Consider the following 20,484-nt stretch of genomic DNA (forward strand, 5'->3'; position numbering starts at 1 on the left):
ATTGTTGGAAAAAGCAGTTATCTGATAATAAAACGATTGAACTATTGAGCAAGATACTGCCTGCCCTCAGTGAGGCTTGGCGAGCCGCTCCCGTCGGTAGATGCGGCCGAGGAGAAGACGTGGCATCTGCTTTTGGGCAAAACTGGCGTTCCCAGTTTGGGCAGCTCTGGCTGTTTCTGGATCAAACGTTACGGGGGTGGGCGGATGCTCAGGGTTTCGGAGGCTGCTCGGAGAGTCCCCCCGCGTCGACCGCGCGGTCGGGGTTCACCGGGCTGCGAGGAGCTGCCTCTGTCCCGGTCAGGGCAGACGAAAGGCAAAACGTTCAAGGAGAGATTTTGGGTTGGGGCTCCTGATGGCCGGAACCAGACCTGCCAGACCATCCAGTATGTTCGTGCGCTTACGCTTCCAGCCGAAGGGTGCCGAGCGGGATGGAGGCTTTAATTGCTGTTGCAGCACTGCTGTGGAGATGCCCTTTTCTACGTAATGCGTAGAGGCTGCAGAAGGGCTGGGAATACTGGGATTTGTTCACACTCCTTTAAACAGCAGCAAAATTAGAGTCTTTGTCGCGTTCTAAAGGCCTTGCAACTTAATTTGTATTCCGGTATGGTAATGAAGAAGCATCTTTTGTCCAGAAGGTGAGATATGCAAAAATAACCTTTAAGTTGCTCATAATTAACCTTTAATGATATTCTCTCATTTTTTCCAATACATTCTCTGCATCAAAAACAACGTACGGAAAGAGTGCCTGAGACTGCTCGTTGCATCTTAATGGTCTGCAAATGCCACCTGATTAAAAATAAACTATTTATCAGGATTATTTATTGACAAAGTTCTTTCCCTCCAGGGAATCTGGGACTGAAGGTGGAGTGTGGGGCTGGAGCGGGGCATCGCTCCTTGGCCAGCAGAGATTGGGACGCCCAAGGTCCAGTGGGAATGGGTGTGTTGTGTCTAGAGGGTGGACACTGCGCTTTCCAGACAGGACCATGTAATATTTATGGCAATTTTAGCATGATAAATTATGCCAATAAATGGCACATCGGTGCGTTAGCGAGCGTGTGCTGGAAATCTGGAATTGGGAGGAGGACTTTTGCGCCTCGTATGTGTGAAAAGCAGCCAGGAGGAATATAAATTGATTTGTGTAACAAACCACATTTGTCGGAAGATGAGGAGCTGAGTACAGAGGCTGGGGTTTTTGGGTTTGTTTTTTTTTTAGGGATTTTTTTTTTTTTTTGCTGCCGAATATCAGTATTGGTAGGTAATGAGCAGGCTGTTGTCTTGATGTGGCACGAGGAAGGATTTGCTGACCTGCTCGCTGGCACGCTTGGCAGGCGCACGTGCTGCTCGCACGCATGCTGCTCAGCCCGTAGTGCCCTTGGATTTCTCTAAAGGGATTGTCGTTCTCCTGGATGTGCACAGAACTGGGAAATTGCTCCTTTGTTTCCCGTCCCGAAGGGCTCCATCCTTTGCACAAGGAGTTTCTACTTTTGTTTCTTGTGTACCTACACAGCAAAAGGCTTCCTTCCCCCACTGCCAGCGTTGGCTCCCCCTTCTTCCCCTTCCCCGAGCGCAGCTCCGGCTTCCTGCGCCTGGTTGTCTGCGCCGAGGCCCCGGTGAGAACGCGCTGCTGTCGCACCCGCCCGCTGCTCCGGCGGTGGTGAGAAACGCTGGAGAAGTGCAGGAACCTGCTCGCTCCAAACGTGGAGGAGTTGGTGGGTGAACAACAAGTACAAACGCTGAGAGCACAGATACAGGGGCTAAAATTTGTTGTTAGTTGTTGTTTTTTTCTTCCTAGTTCTGAGAAACACAGATTTACAAAAATCTGGCAAAGATTCTCCTGGAGTTACACTTGGTTGGCGTTCTTACTCCGCGCACTGTAACAATACTTTAATATAATTAAATTTTAAATTCCGTGTAGAATCTGGTGGGTCGGCAGATGTACCGGTGTGTTAAACTTTATGTCACTTAAAACCAGTTTTCATGTACATCAGAGGGAGAGCATCCAGCTGTAAAATCATCTGCTTTATGACGCTGCATCGCAGCTTTGGTCTTTTTGTTTTAATTAAAAAAACGTACCTTAAATCTCACACCCTCGGATGATTTCCACTGTGCCTTTTTGTTTCCTGTAATTTACCGACGGAATGTAGGATGACACGCTGCTTCTGCCAGTTTTTGGTACAGTTTACGGGGGGGAAAGTTTGTTCCTTAGCAGAAACACTTTCCCGTTTTCCTTAGCGGATTCGGTGCTGGATTTCCTCCTGGCCGGCCGGCGCGGAGCGCGGCTTCCCGGGGCGCGTGAGGCTGGAACGAGCTCTGCGTGCGTTTGCTCCGCCAACGGGCCTTCGCCGTGGCCGTGCTCAGCGCGGGATGGAGATCTCCAGCGCTGCGAAACGGGAGTCGGCGAAATCGTTAATGGTGCCGTTTCTGCAGTTAAATAAAAGGCCCGGTCCCGAGGCGTCCCGCGCGGCGGCTCGCCGGGGTCTGCCAGGTGATTTATGTTTGGCCGTAGGATTATTGTTTTCTATTGATTCTGAGGGACATAAACCAGCAGTAAAAGCCCATCACGGGCCGCCCAGTGGAACACGAGGACTGGAAGCTTTGCTACCAGGAATCCTGTTGTCTCCTTGGTGGTGGCTCTTAAATGGCCAGGATTCTTTTTAATTCGGAGAAATTAAGTTTTCCTTAAAAACAACTGCGCTTAGCCGGAAGGCACTGCTTGTGCTCAGGGATCCGCTGGCACCATCCGCCCCTCTCTTGGCGGTCAGGCAGCCGCGTCCCTCCCTGGGCTTTGTCGGCACGCATGCGGCTCCTGCCGCTGCCAGCAAGAGCGGATTGTGCCCATAGTGTTATTTCTGTCTTTATTTTATAAATGTCAACGAGGAACTAAATTAAGATAAATAAGGCTGTTCCCTCTCGCTGTTTAATTTACAAAATTTTAATGAGACTAATAACATCTGTACTTGTTCCATCTTTCGGCTGGCTGGAAGTCGGTTAGCGGGTCTGACAGCGCTCCGCTCGCTTCTTTTCCAGTAGCGTTCAAAACTGGAGGATTGTGCAAAGGTGGTGGTAAGCCCTTTGGGTTTTGTCTGTGCTTCATCTCGCACCAGTGAGAAGTTGAGAGAGTGACGCAGGTGACAGAAGAACACCCTGTTTTAAGGGAAGTTGTTGCGTTGTTCTAAGCGCTGTTGTAAAATGCAAGCGATGGGTGAACGCATCGCTCTGAGTTGCTGCGATGGAGTCAGGCAGAGGCAGGAGTAAAACCTTGCATCTGGTGTCTCATCTGCGGCCTTCTCTTCTCCATCTTCATGGAGATGCTTGTCCTGGAAAGGGGAGCTGTGGTCTGTGGTTTCCTCCAGAAAAGCAGGGGGCCAGCCCTCCCACTGCCTGCGAGACTCCAGCATGTTGTCATAGAATCATGGAATGGTTGGGTTGGAAGTGACCTTAAAGATCATCCAGTTCCAACCCCCCTGCATGGGCAGGGACACCTTCCCCTACACCAGGTTGCCCAAAGCCCCATCCAACCTGGCCTTGAACACTGCCAGGGATGGGGCAGCCACAGCTTCTCTGGGCAACCTGTGCCAGTGCCTCAGCACCCTCAGAGGGAAGAATTTCTTCCTTAGATCTAAATGAAATCTCCCCTTTCCGTTTCAAGCTGTTGTCGTTATTGGCTCTTTCCTCTCTCTCCGTAGCCTGCGTGGTTGGTCTGTGGGTTTGAGGACCACCGCGGCGTACGGCACCTCCGATGCCCTCAGGAAGGTGACCGTTTGTTTCCCATCATTGAGCCTCTCGCGCAGCAAACGGGTCACGCAGGGGAGATCTTCTTGCTGGATAAGCAATTAGCTAAAATAAACTACTCAGAGGACAAATTACGCAGGACTCGGGCTCTGCAACAAATGACTCGATTGACTTTGGTGTTCGTGGGATGTTCCCTCTGTTTTACTGAGCTCTCTCTGGCTGAAGGCTCCCGCATTTCCCCCCGCTCTGCTGCCGCTGATTTACACGATTACGAGTAAAGGAAGTGAAGTGATGACTGGGACAACCTTTGCGTGTTTTCTTGGGAGAGGAGAAATTCCTTTCCTGCTGTGTTACGGCATTCGTGAGCCGCTCAGAAAGGCTGAAACTGTCGGACCAGTTACCGGGAGAATATTTTGCGCGTAAGGGAGCGCTGTGGTGTAACCCCCCGGCACTGGTGGGGCCGCGGGGCCGTGCCGGCAGCCGTGCGCAGCCTTTCCCACTGGCCGGAGCTTCCTTCGTTTCGCGTCTCAACCTTTCCGCCTCGTTGCCCCGACCTTGCTGCTGCTCCTGGGAAGGGAACAAACAAGGAATACGGATGCGGGCGCCAGCTGCAGCTGCCCGGCGATGCGCGTGCGGGGACACTTCTCCCTGCTCCGTGCCGTTTGCAATCCCAGCTGGTGTTAGATCTAACCGACTCCACATTGTTGGGCAAAGGGTTTTTCGATAAATTGTGCCCTTCGATAACAGTGCCAGTGAGCAGCGGCGCGCGTTGTGCTCCACTTTAAATTTAGGACGTAAACGATTTGGAGGATTTCACGATCACCGCTCTGCTCGCTCGCCCTGCCTCCTCCTCTCCCTCCGGTTTTACTCCCAGGCTTTTCTGAACGCTGCTCTGTTCATTTTCTTCTTCTCCTCAATCCTCCCTCTCATCTCCTTTACTCCTGAAATTTAAAAAAAATCGCTCCTGAAGCCTGCCGTGCCGTTGCGCAGATCCCGGGTCTGAAGGGACCGTTATCTCTAACACGACATCCTTTATTCTGTCCACCTGCCTCTCCCGAAATCCCCAGTATCGGATGAGATTCCGGCCGAGGGCTGGGGGATCGTGCTGGTGCTGGAGGGCTTGCTCCTCGCCCCCGAAGCCGGTGACTGTTTCAAGCACCAGCAGAACCGTTGGCGCTTTGGGGACCCAGAGCGAAAGCTGGCGGGAGCGGCCGGCGATGGGCCTGGAACCTCGCGGCGCTTTGCAGCCGGCTCACGGCGCAGAGCAGTGCCCTGCCCCTCCTCTGACTCGTTTGGGGTTTTTAAATGTTTTTCCTTCGATCCTCATATTTGCCCCTTGCAAGAAGGTGTTTGCAGAGAGGGCAGTCTGGTGGGGAGGAGGGTTTGCGGCGTTCCCTGGGAGCTCCGGCGGGTTGGAGGAGCGGTCGTTGCTTTGGTCGTGCAGCTTCCCTGGTACGTTCCTGCTTGAGTGGCCTCATGACATTCAAACTAACAAGCAAATGGTGCATTTTGGGGTTTTTTTTAATCTGTTTTTAGTGATTAATTCTGCTTTCTGCTGTTGAGGAGCCACTAACGGCAACATAGCCCTTCGACAACTTCAGGAGAATTCTCAGCTGCAGTAGAAGCGTTAGCAGCGTTTCTGGTGCCGGTGTGTAGGGGACGGTCACTGCCTGACTCCCCTCTGTCGGCCTGGGCTCGGAAAATAACGGGGGAAAGAGCAAAACAGGAGGGCTTTCATCGACAGAAATTGGGCAAACATTTACCCGTCGATGCCCGACGTGCTGTACTGGATTTGGAGGCGGTGAGTGCCCCCGGCTTTACCGGGGTGGTGACACGAGGTTTAAACGAGTGCTTCATGCTGGCTGAGATGGTCGCAAATTAGGGCATGGTAGAAAAAGGGGGTTCTGTTATCAAAAGTTAGTTCAGGCTAAATTAATCTGAAAGTGTGTAATTTCATCTCAACTAAAATTACTGTAATGTAATTAAATTCAAAAGTAGGATGAGCTGAGAGGGTATAAGAAAAGATAAGCATCGGAATAAGACAATAATTGAGTTTGTATTGTAAACACGTTCCTACAGGAATTTGGGATTTTTTTTAAGCTGCTTCATTATAAATTTTAAGTCGAGAGTGCTTAACAGCTTTGGCGCATTTTGCAGAAGTGGTTGACTACCTTTATATTTGTTTGTGTTCTTTGTTTGCAGGATTTTCTATATTTGGGTTTAATTCCCTCTTATCTAGTAGTTTATTAATAAGTTTGAAGGCGAATCAGGCTTAAAATTGGAAAATGTGTGTTTCCATGTGAAACTGGTTGTTTCATGGATTTGTGCAAGCTTTTAATCTAATTTTTCTAATAATCGGATCTTTAATATATAAAATCGATAGATGGGTGTCGTTAAAATACTCAACGTGTTAATTCTGGAGTGCGTCACGTTAAATATCGGAGCAAATAAGTCATCTGTTGTCGGTGCACAAGTGGTTGGCTCGGCTCTGCAAGCCGGCGGCGTGGGAAAGGAGCGTCGTGGTCGCGCAGGGGGTCGGGTCGCGCCGCGGCATCCTTCCCTCGGGATGGGGCTGAGCCGTGCCGGACGGAGAGCTGTTGGCGAGGATGAGCGTCGTGTTAACTCGTCAGTCGAGTAAAGTTGCAGGACACGGATTGGTACGCTTTCAGCCCCGAAAACGTTTGAGGAGCACCACGGTTCGCAGTTTGAGGCTCGTTTTGCTGGTGCTGAGGTCTGTGTCTTTGCGCAGCGAGTGTTGGGCGAGGCGTGGAGAACACCAGCGCTGTCGTCGTGCTCTTGGCTCGACGCGGAGACCGAGCAGCGTGCGGAAGGGAGGTGCTCGAGAAGCTGCCTCGCGCCTCGTGGTGCTAGCGGCTACGTTAATGCCTCTTCTGTGGCACCGCACGATCTGCTCGGTACCGGTGCACCACGTGACGGCAATCCTTCGCTTTTTGCGGAGGTTTGCAGGAAAAAGGCAAAAATGTTTCCTTTCCGTTCACTAAAAGTACTTTACCCTTAATTCTGAAAAATTACTTTGTGGATCTTCATATTTCACAGACCATAACTAGATTACTACCTTTTACTGGAATGCTTTGTGTTAATGAAGACCAATTGGGATTGCATAATAGATTTCCTCTAAAGAAGGCATTATGTGGTTATTTTTTACTGTCTGGCATTCTAGTTAATTGCCTTGTCATCATTAATTGATGGGACTAAATTGATATAAATAAATAGATTATATTCCTGAGGTTCGTTTGAAAGAGAAGAGGGGCTTCAAACAGGTTGCTGCGGGGGGGCTGAGCACGTGCCTGGAACGCGACGTGCAGCCCGCCGCCGTCAGAGGCCTCTCGTGCCGACGGTCGCGTTGGGGCTCGGTCGGTGTCACCGCCCGTAAATCCGCTTGGAAGATGGCTGCCGCTGAGCTCTGCCCTTCGAGGGAGGGCCCGAGAGGGAGCGCCCGCTCTTCCCGGCTGGGGTCGCTTGCAGTGCCCCATCTTCCCAAAACCAGCCCCGGCCATTGGCTCGGCACCGTCCCGAGCGTCAGCCCCGCAGTCGGCCGATGGCCCTGGCTGGGCACTGGGGACAGCCATCCCCACCGGCCCTGCTTTTCCGACAGTTTGAGCTCCTCCGCTTTCCAGGTTAGTCCGGATTTATGTATAGAATTACTATTAATTGGCAATCAACCGAGTCCAAGGGTAAATCGACTTTTATTTTTTTTAATTAGATCACAGCATCCCATAAAATGCTTCTGCCTGGAAAGGGAGGGCTGGCAGTGGCCGATGAGCAGCGCGGTGTCTCCCCTCCAGCCCTTCCCTTATCGCTCGGCATGTCTCGTGCCGTGCCCTCGCCATGCTGACGGGGGACTGGTCTCTGCATTTACATCTTGATGCCTCTCCCAGTCTGGGACTTAAGTGCTGCGTCAGTCCCCGCTCTGGAAGAGCGTTCCTGGGGACTCTGCGAGAGCCTTCCTCCCACTCCCTCGCGCATCCCTTGTGAGCGTGCCAAGAAGAAGAAAAAAAACAACCCCCGGTCTCTCCCAGGTGCCGCGAGGATCGAGGCTTCGTGCCCTCCTGGCTTGGCGTGACAGGGAAGCTGCGTCGGCGCTGCCGGGGAGAGGAAGCCCCGATGGCTCCTTCCTCCTCTCCCAGGCACCGTCACACCAAACATCTTTGTTTCTCTTCTGGCACCTGCTGCACCGTTCTGCCCACGGCGCGTGCCGGATGCGGCACTAGTCCGCAGTGTTGCCATTGGTGCAGGATGTTGGCCTGCCATTGGTGCTGCTGCATGTCCCGAGGTCTCTCCGCGTGCCCGGAGGACACGGGTGTGCCATCACCGTTCTGCCAGCCGGTTCACTGGCTGCAGCATTGGAAGTTCATCGACTGTTGAACTGCAATTCCTTTTTGAAGTGGTTCTCAATTCAAATTTATGACTAACGAGTTATTTTCCATTTTCAAATATTTACGGAGTTCTGTAGTGTCTCAGGTCACGAGCCAAGCTCCATGCCGCTGGTGAGGAGAGAACCAGGAACCTTTTCCCTTCCTCTCGGCGCTTCCTGACCATGGCACAGAGCTCCTCTCTCCTCCCGCCCCCTCCGAGGCTCTCCCGGTCCCCAGCAAACCCCGCGCAGCTCCCACTGGCAGCGCCTGCCAGAGTCCAAGGGAATGGGCATCCTGGCAACTCCTCCCGGAATGTGGTATTTTGGACAAAGCTGAGGTAGGGCCCTGCTTGGTTGGGGAAAACCTTGTCAGCCTTGAGCCGATGGTTGCAACGAGCAGGGAAGTTGAACTGGAAGTAAATTAACTAAATAAACAGAATTTTTTTCCCTTTGTCTCCCTCCCCACTAAGAACACGGCAGCCGGTGCGGGTGCCACTGCTGCGCTGGGAATGACCTTGCTTTCAGGCTGACATCTGCCTTCGATAGAGCCGTAACCGGAATAATGCCAGCGGAACGAGGCCATCTCAAGAGAAGTTTTTTAAAAGTTAATTGGAGCCCCAGGTCCTTGCCATAACGACCCGTTTCCATGGAGAGCGCAATCGATAACGCAAAACGGCTGCCGGCACACGGCGGGCTGGGAGCCCTGCAGGTGTGTGTGAACGTATGGATCGAACGGGGCTCTCCTCGGTACGCCGGCAGATATTGGGATGATTAATCTGAAAACAGTTTAAAGCATTCATGAGTTGTAAGAACTAATTCCCAATAAATCAAACGGCATCCCCGTGGGAGTAAGGAAGAGAAATAAATGAGGGCTAAAGAAATTGGTAAAGATCCTTGAGCAATAAAGAGATGAACGGCAGTTCTTTTAAAATTATATTTAAATGAACAAAGTTGATTTAACTGTCTTTTTTCGTGCCTCGTACCAAGATTTAGGTCTATAGCATGTCATTATATCAAGAAATAATTTGCCAAAAGACTTTTTAGCATTTCGTGTGCATTCCACTTAATGACAATTTTAATATTCTAGCTTTGGTCCTGTATCGTTACGAGTTCGTCAATTGCTCGGCATTCCGAGGAGTTCATAAAGATTGTTTCCAATTTCTTTTTCAAACCCCGTGTGGAGTTCAGAGCCATCAGCACGTGAGTTACCGTGTTAGTCGCTAAAAGCGTTGGGAATGCTGTTGTTGGCTGCTGGAACTCGATACACAGCTTTGGGACAGCGTGGCTTCCAGGAGGATATTCCTGCTTAGCGAGCCTCCGGACGAGGGACTGAACCAAGTTCTGACTGCGTGATTGCTGGAAAGAGAAGGGCTAACCCGTCTGGTCCTGTTGGGAAAACTGTGAATGTGAGTTAGAGCCGACTTCCCAGTCTGGACAGAAATACCGGGCCTGATCCTACCCGTAAGCGTGTGAAAGTGATGCTTCAGAAAAGCTGAGATTCTCTTGGTGATCAGAGAGCGTGAGAAGCTGTCTGCTGGCTGAACCGGCATTATTTCCCTGACAGATTATTCTGCCATAAGCACCTCTCCAAGCGTGAATGTCCAGCTCTAGGACCTTGGAGGCTTTTGCCTTGTGTTTTCTTACTCTCCTCTGCCTCCAAAAAGAGAAGGGTTGGGTTTAACATTTCTTTTTCCCTTGGTCAAATAACTCCTTCTTGCCGCGTTATCCGCAGGTCAGAGGAACAGGGGTGGCTGCTCCTGGGCAGCGCCTAACAGCGTCCGAACGGGTCCGGGGAGCGCTCGGGGCCGAGGGCTCTGCTTGCTCTCCGGACCCCCCAAAGCTCATGGAAGTTCTTCCCTGACATCAGGGGGTTGCAGCGAGGTTGCTCTCCTCAAGAGCTAATTTGGAAGGCACAGCCCTGTGCTCCCAAATCAACGTGGCATATTTTTATGCCAGTGAAGTGCATCAAGCTGCCCGGTGCACAGAAGTGATTTAAAATAACGCGTAACCTATAAACTCCCTGGAAATCCCTCCGACCTTGGCAATGAAATGTTTCTTCAGCAGATGTTAATTTTCTTTTTGTAGATATGTTTATGGTCTCGAGATACAGATAGTTGAGTCGAGAAGCAGATCTGATAAATGGAGGCACAGGAAGCAGTCGGGGTGCTCCGGGATGCTTTGTGGCTTTGCCGATGCCAGGTCTGGCAGTGGAGCTGCCTGGCTTTTCCATTTCCCTCCTTTGGGAGGTTTTTAATATCCAGTGTTTTGGGCCGGTCAAAATCATCATGGCACATAGAAATTATTTCCTGAAAAAAAAAAAACCAAAACCACTCTGACTCGGAGTTTGGCTGTTGGTACTTTCACAAGACTGTGGTTTCTAACCCTGATGTGCCCAAAGAGGTAAAGTGCGGAAGGACAGCGTCTGGGCGATGCTGTGGAGGGAGACGCGGTGATGAGAACTCCAGAAACCAAAGCAGGGATGAGGGGAAGGTGGGAGGATGGTCGTCTCTTGCGTCAAAAGCACTGATAATACAGATACTTTTTTTCCTCTGATTTTTTTTTTTTTGATTGCCTGTAAGAATAAGAGAATTGTTAATGGTCGAGTAACCACAATGTGCAAAGATGCCGGGTGCATCTTTCCTAGAGTTCAGTCTTTGGCAACAAAGCGCGATACCGTTGGGCGTAAATGGCAGCAGAGTAAATGTTTACTGAGGAGTCAAATCCTATTATTAGTTGTATTACTGTTATTAGTGCAGTTATCGCTGTTCCCTATTTTCTAGTTGTGTCGAGAACAAGTACAGAGAGCACGAGCGTACGGGCTTTTCCAGCGCCTTCGGAAAAACAGGTCTCAGCGCGGGAAGAGTGGAATCAGTCGGAGTTGTTGAATGGAGATTGTGGCTTGTATTCCAGCCTCCAGAATTTATCCTCATCTTAGAAAAACTCTTCACTGGGCAGCGCACGGACGGTGCTGTGATGCGGTACAAAAGCCAACTCCGCGCTGGGACGCGCTCGTGCAGTGCCGTGTGTTGGAGCCGTAGGAAATTGCTCCCGTACGTGATGAATAGCGTTCCTTTCGCTGATGCACACGGAGGCGCCATGCTGGAAAGAGGAGGCAGGGATTAAGTTTTATGGCCTACTGCTGCTATGAAAAGGAGCGTCCAGACACCAGTTAATGTCCCCTTGATGGGATTAGCCGTTGCGTTGACTGCGACTCTGGATAAAATTGCCAAGTCTGTTATTTTAGACTTTAACTTCTTAAATATTGTAGATACAAAACAAATTCACTTTCGTTTTAAATGCAAATGACGTTTAATTCTAGAGGCAGAAAAAATCCGGTGTTATTTATGCTTTTTTGTGATTTATACCTCTTCCTACACGGGTAAGAAGACTTCTTCTGAAGTCTTTATTCCGTCTCTGCAAAGTTCAAAGATCGGGTGAATTTCAGCGTCGGGGTGAGGCGTCCCGGTCTGCGGCTGCTCGAGGTTCCTCTTTCGGCTTTTCCATTTGGGCTTTAACCTTCCAATAAGCCATTGGTACGGCCGAGGGGAAGCGTCAAGGTAAATGAAGAGTTAGAGAGCAGCACTTCTCAGGGGGGAAATAACTTCTGTCATCAGGTTATTTTTTTTCCTTTGAAAACAAGGAATAAGAGAGGAGATGTTTCGGAAATCTCCATGTCAGTCAGGAGCAGTCCTGACCGGCAGTCCCTGCGCGTCCCTCCTTGCCCTGCCACGCTCGGGCTTCAGAGCAAAACGAAAAGGAGAGAAATTAGCAGTCGGTGACTTGAAATCCATCACCCGGAACGTTGGATAGCCCCGGATGGAGCAGAGCTCTCCAGGATGAAACCGTGCCCGCCCGGGCTGCTGCGTGGCGCAGCGTTGCCTTGGGTGGAGGCGCCTGGTAGCGCCACTCCTGCCGTGTCTCCCCCTTCCCAAACCCAGCCAGCGCTTCGGCGTGGGTTTTCTCTCCTGGCGCTGCGTGCTCCGTCCCTCTTCGGACAAACGGGCAGGAAGGGGATGTCGTAGGGGACGGGGCTTTGCTGCCGATGAGATCCAGAAGAGACCGATGCTGTCAGGTGCGGCCAGGAGCCGACTGAACGTGATTTCCAGGGAAGCAAAGCCAGTCAGTGGTGTCGACTGAATAGATGATGCTTTCAAGCAAATTGTCCGAGGATCGGGTGAGGGAATTACGGGCCCGCGTCGTCTCTTCGGATGATGTTACATACCCTCTGTGTTGTGGTAAAGTGCCCCGTGTCGGCCACACGTGATTTTTCTTGGTGCATTCAAAGAAGTACGTGAGTTCCTGTGAGTATCGTATTCTCAGTCCTCTCTCTTTAGTTTAATCAACTTTTGAGAAGAATATTTTGAGATGTGATTTTTTTCCCAGTGTTTGCAGACTATTTCTTACGACAATAACCCTTTCTGGGCCACTTTCCTCTTCCACCTTGCCCCATGCTTGTATTGCAGCCATCTTCTTGATAGAGCTGTGACCATATGCGTCGTGGTCGGTGGAGCTCACCGGTGGGCTTTCACCCGTCTCTCTGCTTCATGAGCTTCATGACTTCTCTGCTAAGGTGTCTGATGGGGGAGGGCTGCCTCCACTTCTTTGTAGAATGGAATTCTTCATTATAATCATCTCGATACAGTTTCTATTCCTTGTCAGTAGCATGAGACAACTCCCAACAAGAGGGCGTGTGTTTTGTGAGTTTGGTGGCTAAAAAGTAGAAGTACCTCATAGCGTGTAGCAGCACTGGCTCCTGACATAGTAATGCTGTGTTGAATGTTGAAGGACACAAGCGTTGTTAACCATGGCCCCTGCTTTAGCGCTTGCTTGGATTAGCTGGGATGCAGGTATGGGATGGGCGATGTCAGCATGTCGGACCACGGCATCATCGGTCGGTCCTGCCATACTCTGGGATGCAAACGCGGTGCAGTCTGTGAGTTCTTACGTGGCTTTGGTTTCCATCAAGACGGCTGCTTGGAGAAGGGTGTCCTCCTCCTTGTTGCTGGCTGGTTTTACACCATGGGAGGAGTGAGGATTCTTGGGATGAAGGCACGTTCATGGGCTTCGTCCTCCTTGTGTTCACGGGGGAACAAGGGCAAGGATTTGGTGCGATGATTTATTACAAGGCTTTGTCTCTTTTCCAGGGCTTCCTCTAAGCCTCTCGCTTCTCCCAGCCTGTTTCTGCATCAGTAGGTTGCTCCTTGGGGAGAGCAGAAGTTAATTTCTCATTATTATCGTGCACAGATTCAGAAGATGGAAGATAGTCCCCTCTTGCTGTCCCTTGACTCCCTGATAACTTCATAGCCAGAGAAAATAAAGGCAACAGTTACGCTGGATAAAAAATAGCATAATCAGGAGTGTTAGCAGGAGCCATTTCTCAGTGCAGCGTGTGCCAGGGAGGGAGGGAAGGGGCTTCATCACCGATGTGTCGGGGGCGGCTGCTGCGCACGGACGGGTATGGTGTGGAAGGTGCCTGGTGCACGGTACCCTCCGCTTGATCACTTGCTGCTGCAGCGGCCATTGCCCTCCAGCTCCGAGGGCCGGCGTGTGCAGGCAGCTGCCCAACCGTCCCGTTGGGATCAGCCGGGAGAGGATGTCTCCAGCTGTGCCGAGGCAGACCTTTCCCCCTGCTCCTGCGACCCGTGGCTCACCAGAACTGGGCTCGTGTCGCCGCCGCGGTGCGGTTCGCTCGCGCTCTCCGGGCTGGGAGGAAGGTCTGAGCTGCGGGCGCCGCTGGCTCTGGCAGGGCTCCCGGGAGCAGCTTCGCACCCACTTCTGTGTTTTTATTGTAGAGAACTGAGCTGCTTTAAATATCTGCCTTGGCAGGGAATTTAAATAAGATGATAAAATAAAAAAAATCAATTTTAGAGCCATGGACCTTCTCGAGGAAGGTTCTGGCTGATCTTACTCCGTTTTCCTGGCAAAAGAGTCGCTTTTGGCTTTGCGATATTTACAATTCCCTTTCGGCGGCCCGAGCTCCCGAGGCAGTAAAACATAGTTTTCATTAAATGATACATCTGACATTTGCCAAATCTTGATGCGACAATTCAGAGGGAACTCGTTGCGTCGAGCGTTGAGCAGCCTTATTAATATTGAGGTAACGTGTTGAGGGGAACGTCTGGTCGTTTAGGCCAAAGGGACTTAATTTATGAGCACAATGGAAAGGCCGATATGAAGCGCCAGTTGACGGAAATATCCTAATCTTGTTTTGTGTTTACTCCCTCCTTGTATCTGGTTCGTGCTCATGATAAGATAAGTAGGTTTAGATTCTTATTGTCCAAGGAAGGGACTTGACATAAAAGAAACAAAGACCCCTCGGAATGGGACTTGGAGCTGGAGGTAGGTACATGCAGCGGAATTGGGTGCCAAATCCAAAATTACGTTTCTGGAAAATCTTTTCTGAAAATCTGCTCCGTTTCCTGCCAGTCCAAGCACTCCGCTACTGCCTCTCCCCCTGTTACTGAGAGAAATGCCAGTTTGTCTGGTGGCCTGGACCGGCACTGGGTTGGAGGTGAGCATCCTCCGGAGCCGCTGGAGGTGGCCATCCTCTGGAGCCCCAGGTAACCCCAAACGACCCAGCAGGTCCCAAGACCCATCAACTGCAGGATGTGATTGTTTGCTTTAAAAATAAGACCGAAAATGGAATTTAGCGTCATCTTTGTGGCTGTAGCAGGAACAATTTGGGCAAAAGTAGCTCTTATGCTGTTGTGGCAATTTATGTGAGAGCCATGGTGGTAAATAACGGGGAGAGGGAGGGAAGCATCTCAAATCTCATCAATACTTAAGACAAAAGGCTTTCTGCTCGGCAATTACTCTTCCTGTCCTTTCCCCTCCTTCCCCCGGGCTGCAAGCAAGAAACCTAAATAGAGATCAGGCAGCTTTTAAATGCCACAGGCTCATAAAAGAGAGGAAATTCAGAGCTGTAACTTTGCTGTGCGCTATTTGGGGCCGTGAGCGAGTAGACCATCCTGCAAGCTCCACACAGTGGGACCGGGAATAATTGCACCGTCTCTGCGCAGCGCCCGGCTGCCCCTGCGTCGGGGCTCGGGCGTTCGCTCCCGCGCGGCTGTTTGGGACACGGACGAGCGAGGTCCCCGGGGGTTTCGGGGGTTTGTGTGTCGGAGGACGGGGTGCACGTCTCTGCTGGCGGAGCGAGGTGGCGAAGGTTCGCGTGTTGGTGTTCGCAGCCTCGATTGAATACAGCAATCTGTGGTGCAGGAGCAAGGCTGGCAAAGCACTCGTCTCCTCTGCTGCAGGGACACACGCACGGATGGTTTTAGGCTTTTTAGGATGGTTCCCCTGTTCCCAGCCCCTTCCCTTTTGTCGGTTGCCTTTTCATGTGAGAGCAACAGTCTTCCTCGTCTCACTGCACGCAGGTTCGTGCTGGGCGGAGGGGGAAACGCTGTTGACCTTCCCACCTTATCCCGGGGAATCGGCCGGAGCGAGCGAGCGGAGCGGCCGGTGTTCGCTGCAGAGCAGACGCGGGCGAGGTGACCCGCTGACATCCCGCCGCCCTTCCACCGCCGCGGGTCTGGCGTTGCCAAACGCGATGCAGAACTTGCAAACCCGGCTGCGGCCGTCCCCGTGCGGCAGCCGCGGTCCGCGGGGGCCCGACGCCTCGTGCTGCAGCACAGACAGGCTCCTCGGTGGGTTTAGAACACCCGGCTCACGCGCTTTCAGCTGTACCGTAATATTAAAGTTCTATTTTATTATTTTCCATTTAGTCCTGCATTAATGAAAAGAGCACTGTGTGGCTGCAAAGTAGCAGCTAATCAAATCAAGCAAATTGCCGTTAGCGTTCCAGCACTTGTTGTTATTGCCGTGGTTCCAGGTGGAGTTCAATGCAGAGGAGGACAATTGCGTTTCGTGCCTGCGGGTGCGCAGCAGCCAGGCTGGCCTTGCCGCGGCCGCAGGCGTCCCGGGCTCATGCCCGCGGGAGCCGGTCGGGAACGGCCGTCCCGGCATAGCCCGTGCTCGCGTGCAGTTTCGTCCCCCTCCTCTGCAAAGGTGCGAATGAAATCCCCAAGTTCAGGTCGAGCAGCAAAACCTCCAGAGGAGATCCAGGATGGAGTCGCACTCATGGCGTGTCCTGGGAACCTTGTCGGCCGGGTCTTCCTGCAGCCATTGGTTCGGTGCTCTTGGCTGTGTTCGTGTGCCGGAGCGATGAGCGCAGGAGATCTTCCCGCTCTGCTCTTTCCCACAGCAAGAGGCATACAGCAGCAACGTCTGTCGGGTTAAAATTGCCTCTCGTTTTATGAAGATGTCTTTGAAAACCGGTCACTTTCGATGAGCCTAGAAGCGACTCGCTACGCTCTTATCAAAATCGACAACTGCTCCAGAGATCCTTAAGAGATTTAGTTCCATTGTGCTTTATTTTATTTTGTATAAATCTTGTTAACTGTTTTCCAGTGACCTTTGCCATGTTCTTTCTTCGCCGCAGAAACACACCAACAAAAAGCTGCTTCCAGCCTCGCAGAGCAGCAGCGAGGTCGCAGAGCTCGGCTCCGCGGTCCCTTCGCCTGCACGCTCCCTCCTGGCACGCAACGCGGCAAAAGCGGCGTTTTGCTCGCATCAAAAAAAAGTCAGGTCCTTCGAGTGCACGTTTTCCGAAAAGCCGCGTGCATGAGTGCCGAGACGCCGGGCAGGAGAGCCGTTCCCGCGCCGTCTTCATGGCTCGCCCTGAACACGGAGGTAACTCGTCATAAGCCGCGGGGCACGGCCCCGCCACGGCGACAAGAGCAGACCCTTGGTGTTCTGAGAAGGGTTTGAGCTGACACGTGCGGTGACTGGAGGTTTATAGAATAAACACTAAAACGAGATGGGCAATACCTCCGCGGAATTAATCCCGTGCTGTCTGCAGTGCTGCCAAATAGACACCGTGGTTGCGCTGACACCCAAGAGTTTATTTTCAGGGTGCTGCAGAGGAGCGGAGAGGAGGAGCACCACACTGAGCCCTCAGGTCTGGGGTTTCTGGTCACAGGGAATAAATATTTGTCTGTATGTGGGGGGGGGGAAAAAAAAAAAAAATCTGTAATTTCTGATTTAGTAAAAAAATGTGCTATTTGTCACTTAGATCAAAGATTGTTTTGGTCTTGCAAACCTACATGGAAGCAAAAAGTTTGTTTTCATCCTAAAAGAGACATTGTGTGGTTTCCCATCCCCGTTCATGATGAGGATGTGCGTTCCGGAGGGCGAGCGCTGAGCGCCCCTTCGCCCGTCCGTCCGTGCGGAGGCGAGGGAAGCGGATGGGGTTTGGGTGGCAGATCCCGCGGCTACTGGTGGTGCTGGTTCTGAGGGAGGGAGGGCGTTGCGTTGGTGGTTGGAGGTAATTTCAGCGGGCCGACGGCGGTAGAAAACCGCCACGAGCTTGTTTTCCTCAGCAGCGAGGTGCCTTTATGCACTTAATGGAGCATTGGGATGAGTTACCCTATAATTAACAGCTTTTACATCGACGTTACTGCCCTGTTATTACATGATAAACACGGGCAAAGGCAGCTGTCTTCGAATGGAGTGTTTCGTTAGAGAAGAACGAGAGGAGGGTACCTGCAGAAGCTTCTTCTTGCCCTTATTTCGTGGCGGCGTGCCGTTCGAAACCCGGGAGCGGAAGGGCAGAGGATGCTTTTCCAGCCAGGCCGGGCACTGGTCTCTGCACCTTTGGCACGGCTCCGAAATCACAACCCGCTGTCGCCCGAACACAAACCGCTTAATTCGGCCATTTACTTAGAGAGCTCCCTTGCGCCAGCTGCCCTTGAAAATACACAGTGGGGTTTGGTTTTTTGCAATTCCAGGAATCGCTCTGCTCTGTCTGAAACCCCTGGCTGCAAATGTCCAAAAAGCGGAGGGGTGCCGGGAGCGATGTGGAGCGCGGGTGGTTGCGGGGGCCGGGACACGCTCTCGCTCTCTCCCGAAAGGCTTCTCTCTGTTAACTTGGCTCGTTTATACGGGTTTAGGCGCTTTCTTTATCAAAGGGCTCCAGCCAAAGCTTTCCTTGGAAAAGTTGTTTATTGCTGCTGCTGCTAATGTCGTCGTTTTTCTTTCTCTTCTTGGTGTCCTAAAGCCAAATTACTGTGACTAATGCACCACTGTAAATGTCTGCAGCACCCACAGCTCTGCTGCCTGCGCCGGCCGTGTGCTGCCTGTGCAGGCAGGTGTTGGTTTGCTTTTGGGGTTTTTCTTGATTTTTCAGTGTTACAGCAGAAATGCCCCTTTTGTGTATTGGCTTAGCAGGTAGCAAAACCTTGCTGTGAAACATGGTCGTACTCCGAGAAGACGTTGACTCCTGTCAGTTGGGCGAGGGTCAACGTGCCTTTATTGATATTCTAAAGCATCAACGTGGCTCCTAAGCAGAAAACATTTTCCTGTGCCTTTGAAGTCAAGGAGGTCCTCAAAAGAGAGAGTTATTCCACATCTAGCACTGATCTGAGCAGGAACAGCAAAACCGATGTATGAGCTAATGCTTTTTTTCTTCCGTCCTTTTTTTTGCTTCTTTATTGCCTTTTTAAGCCAACGTCCATGTTCTGCTGCTGCCTTGGAGGTGGTTGTTATCTAATCCTGCTGATGCATTAAAAAGAGAGAGATTGTCTGTAATAAAATAACAACGATCCTTTACAAGATTCTCAAGTAAAATTTTGCAGATTACGAAACATCAGTTAATCCCGTTACCGGTGACAAAAGGTGAAAATTTCTATTACAGTAAATAGAGAATGCTGCTCGTCTGTAGTACATCGCTTCATAAACTCTCTCAGGGTGGTTTTATTTTTCCTTTATGTAACCCAAAACTGTTTCTTGTTTTCAGACCACAGAATGGTTCTATGATCCTGTACAATAGGAAGAAGGTGAAATACAGGAAAGATGGATATTGCTGGAAAAAAAGGAAAGATGGGAAAACCACCAGAGAGGATCACATGAAACTGAAAGTCCAAGGAGTGGAGGTAGGAGAGTGGAGGGGGGCAGGTTTGGGTGGCAGCTGGGTGGGGACAACAGCTCCCCAGAACACGTTCGACATGAAGTTGTCCATGCGTTCAGAAAAATACTTATTTGCTGAATTCCAGCTTTTTTCCCTCCCACCCCAAAAAGTAGACGCGTGTTCTTTGTTAGTGCTTTGAGCGAAATCTGAGTACAGCTTCGCCGCCTGATTGCGTCGCTGCTCTCTGGCTGCCGTGAGCTCGTACAGCGGCCGTGCCGGAGGAGGACACTGGAGTGTCTTCACTCCGAGCGTCTGCTGGTAGAGCAGGAGCTTTTTGCAACAGGTACGTGACGAGGGCGACCAAACATCTCGGGTGGGTTGCTAAGCAGGTTTTTTACCACCTAAGCTTTGTATGCACACGGCTTGATTCTCACAAAACACCAGCAAGGTTTGGTAGCAATTGCCATGGTTTTCCGTAGGCTTCTGAAGCGTTGGTCTTACAGCGCGCAGAAGGGGAATTTCTGTTGAATTCAGACCAGAACCAGCCTCTGCTTCAAGGTGTGTTTGGAAGGAGACTGTTGCTCTGCTGATGGTGTTTGGCCATTCAAAGAAACTCGGATGGGTGATTTCACCGGACATAGTATTTCTGGAATAAGCCTGTTTGCTCTAAAATCCGTTGTTGTTTGACACAACTTCTCTGTCTTAAACTCCATCTGTGAGGCAGGAGCTGTTTCACCGCAGCGATCACTTCTGATCACAGACGTGGATAAGAAGTAGGTTTAAGTTTTGCTTTTGTGTTTTGTTAAAGGGAAATGACTGTTTCTGATAGCAGAAGTCCAACTGCAGAGCTTTGCCCGGCTCAGTTCCTGAGACAACAGGGCTGTGTTCCCTGCGTTTGGTACCGCACTCGGGGCCAAAATGGTAAAATGGTGTTAAAAGGTGTAATTGCAGCACTTAGCTGTGTCTTCAAGAAACGCTCTGATTTCGGCAAACGGATAGCGAAGCCGTGAGGGTTGATGTTTGTGTAAGCTGTATTGATTTCTGCAGCTAATGGACTGCATCGCTGTGGACAGGAAGCTGCAGCGTTACGTGGGCGTAACGCAGCAGAGCGTGCAGCGGCGCGCGGAATAATTGCCGCTGTTGGATGGCAGGTGAAGCTTAACCTGGTACTCGAGGCGTGTGCCATGGCTGTTGGGCTGGACCTTGGGCTCAGCGCCCGGCCTCACCCCCGCCCCTCTGGGCAGAGGTTTGCATGGAATTAACCCTTCTCGCGTGCGGGTGAGGAGCACCCCGCGCTCCCCAGCCATACTGGGGGATTTCGAATGCCCGCCGGGCATCGCCAAGCTCAGCGCAGGGGATGCGAGGCAGCCAAGTGCCTGGAATCCATCTCGTGCTCCTTCTGGGCCGTTTGTCATTCTTACATTCTGTCTGCTTTAATGAGGTTTTGGGTTTTAAAATAGTATTAAATGGA

At 51.3% G+C, this 20,484-nt stretch overlaps 1 protein-coding gene across 2 annotated transcripts in view; it reads left to right on the forward strand.

Moving 5' to 3' along the window:
- The window catches only part of CAMTA1 (calmodulin binding transcription activator 1), a 278,929-nt gene that overhangs the window by 79,671 nt on the left and 178,774 nt on the right, over positions 1–20,484 (forward strand). For both annotated transcript variants that reach the window (XM_086625664.1, XM_086625663.1), the window contains one exon: positions 18,903–19,038. In XM_086625664.1, the coding sequence (XP_086481790.1) occupies positions 18,903–19,038 (136 nt within the window). The remainder of the gene's footprint in view (positions 1–18,902; positions 19,039–20,484) is intronic.

Source organism: Tauraco erythrolophus, chromosome 23 (genome assembly GCF_009769465.1).
Source record: "Tauraco erythrolophus isolate bTauEry1 chromosome 23, bTauEry1.pri, whole genome shotgun sequence".
Lineage (NCBI taxonomy): Eukaryota > Metazoa > Chordata > Aves > Musophagiformes > Musophagidae > Tauraco > Tauraco erythrolophus.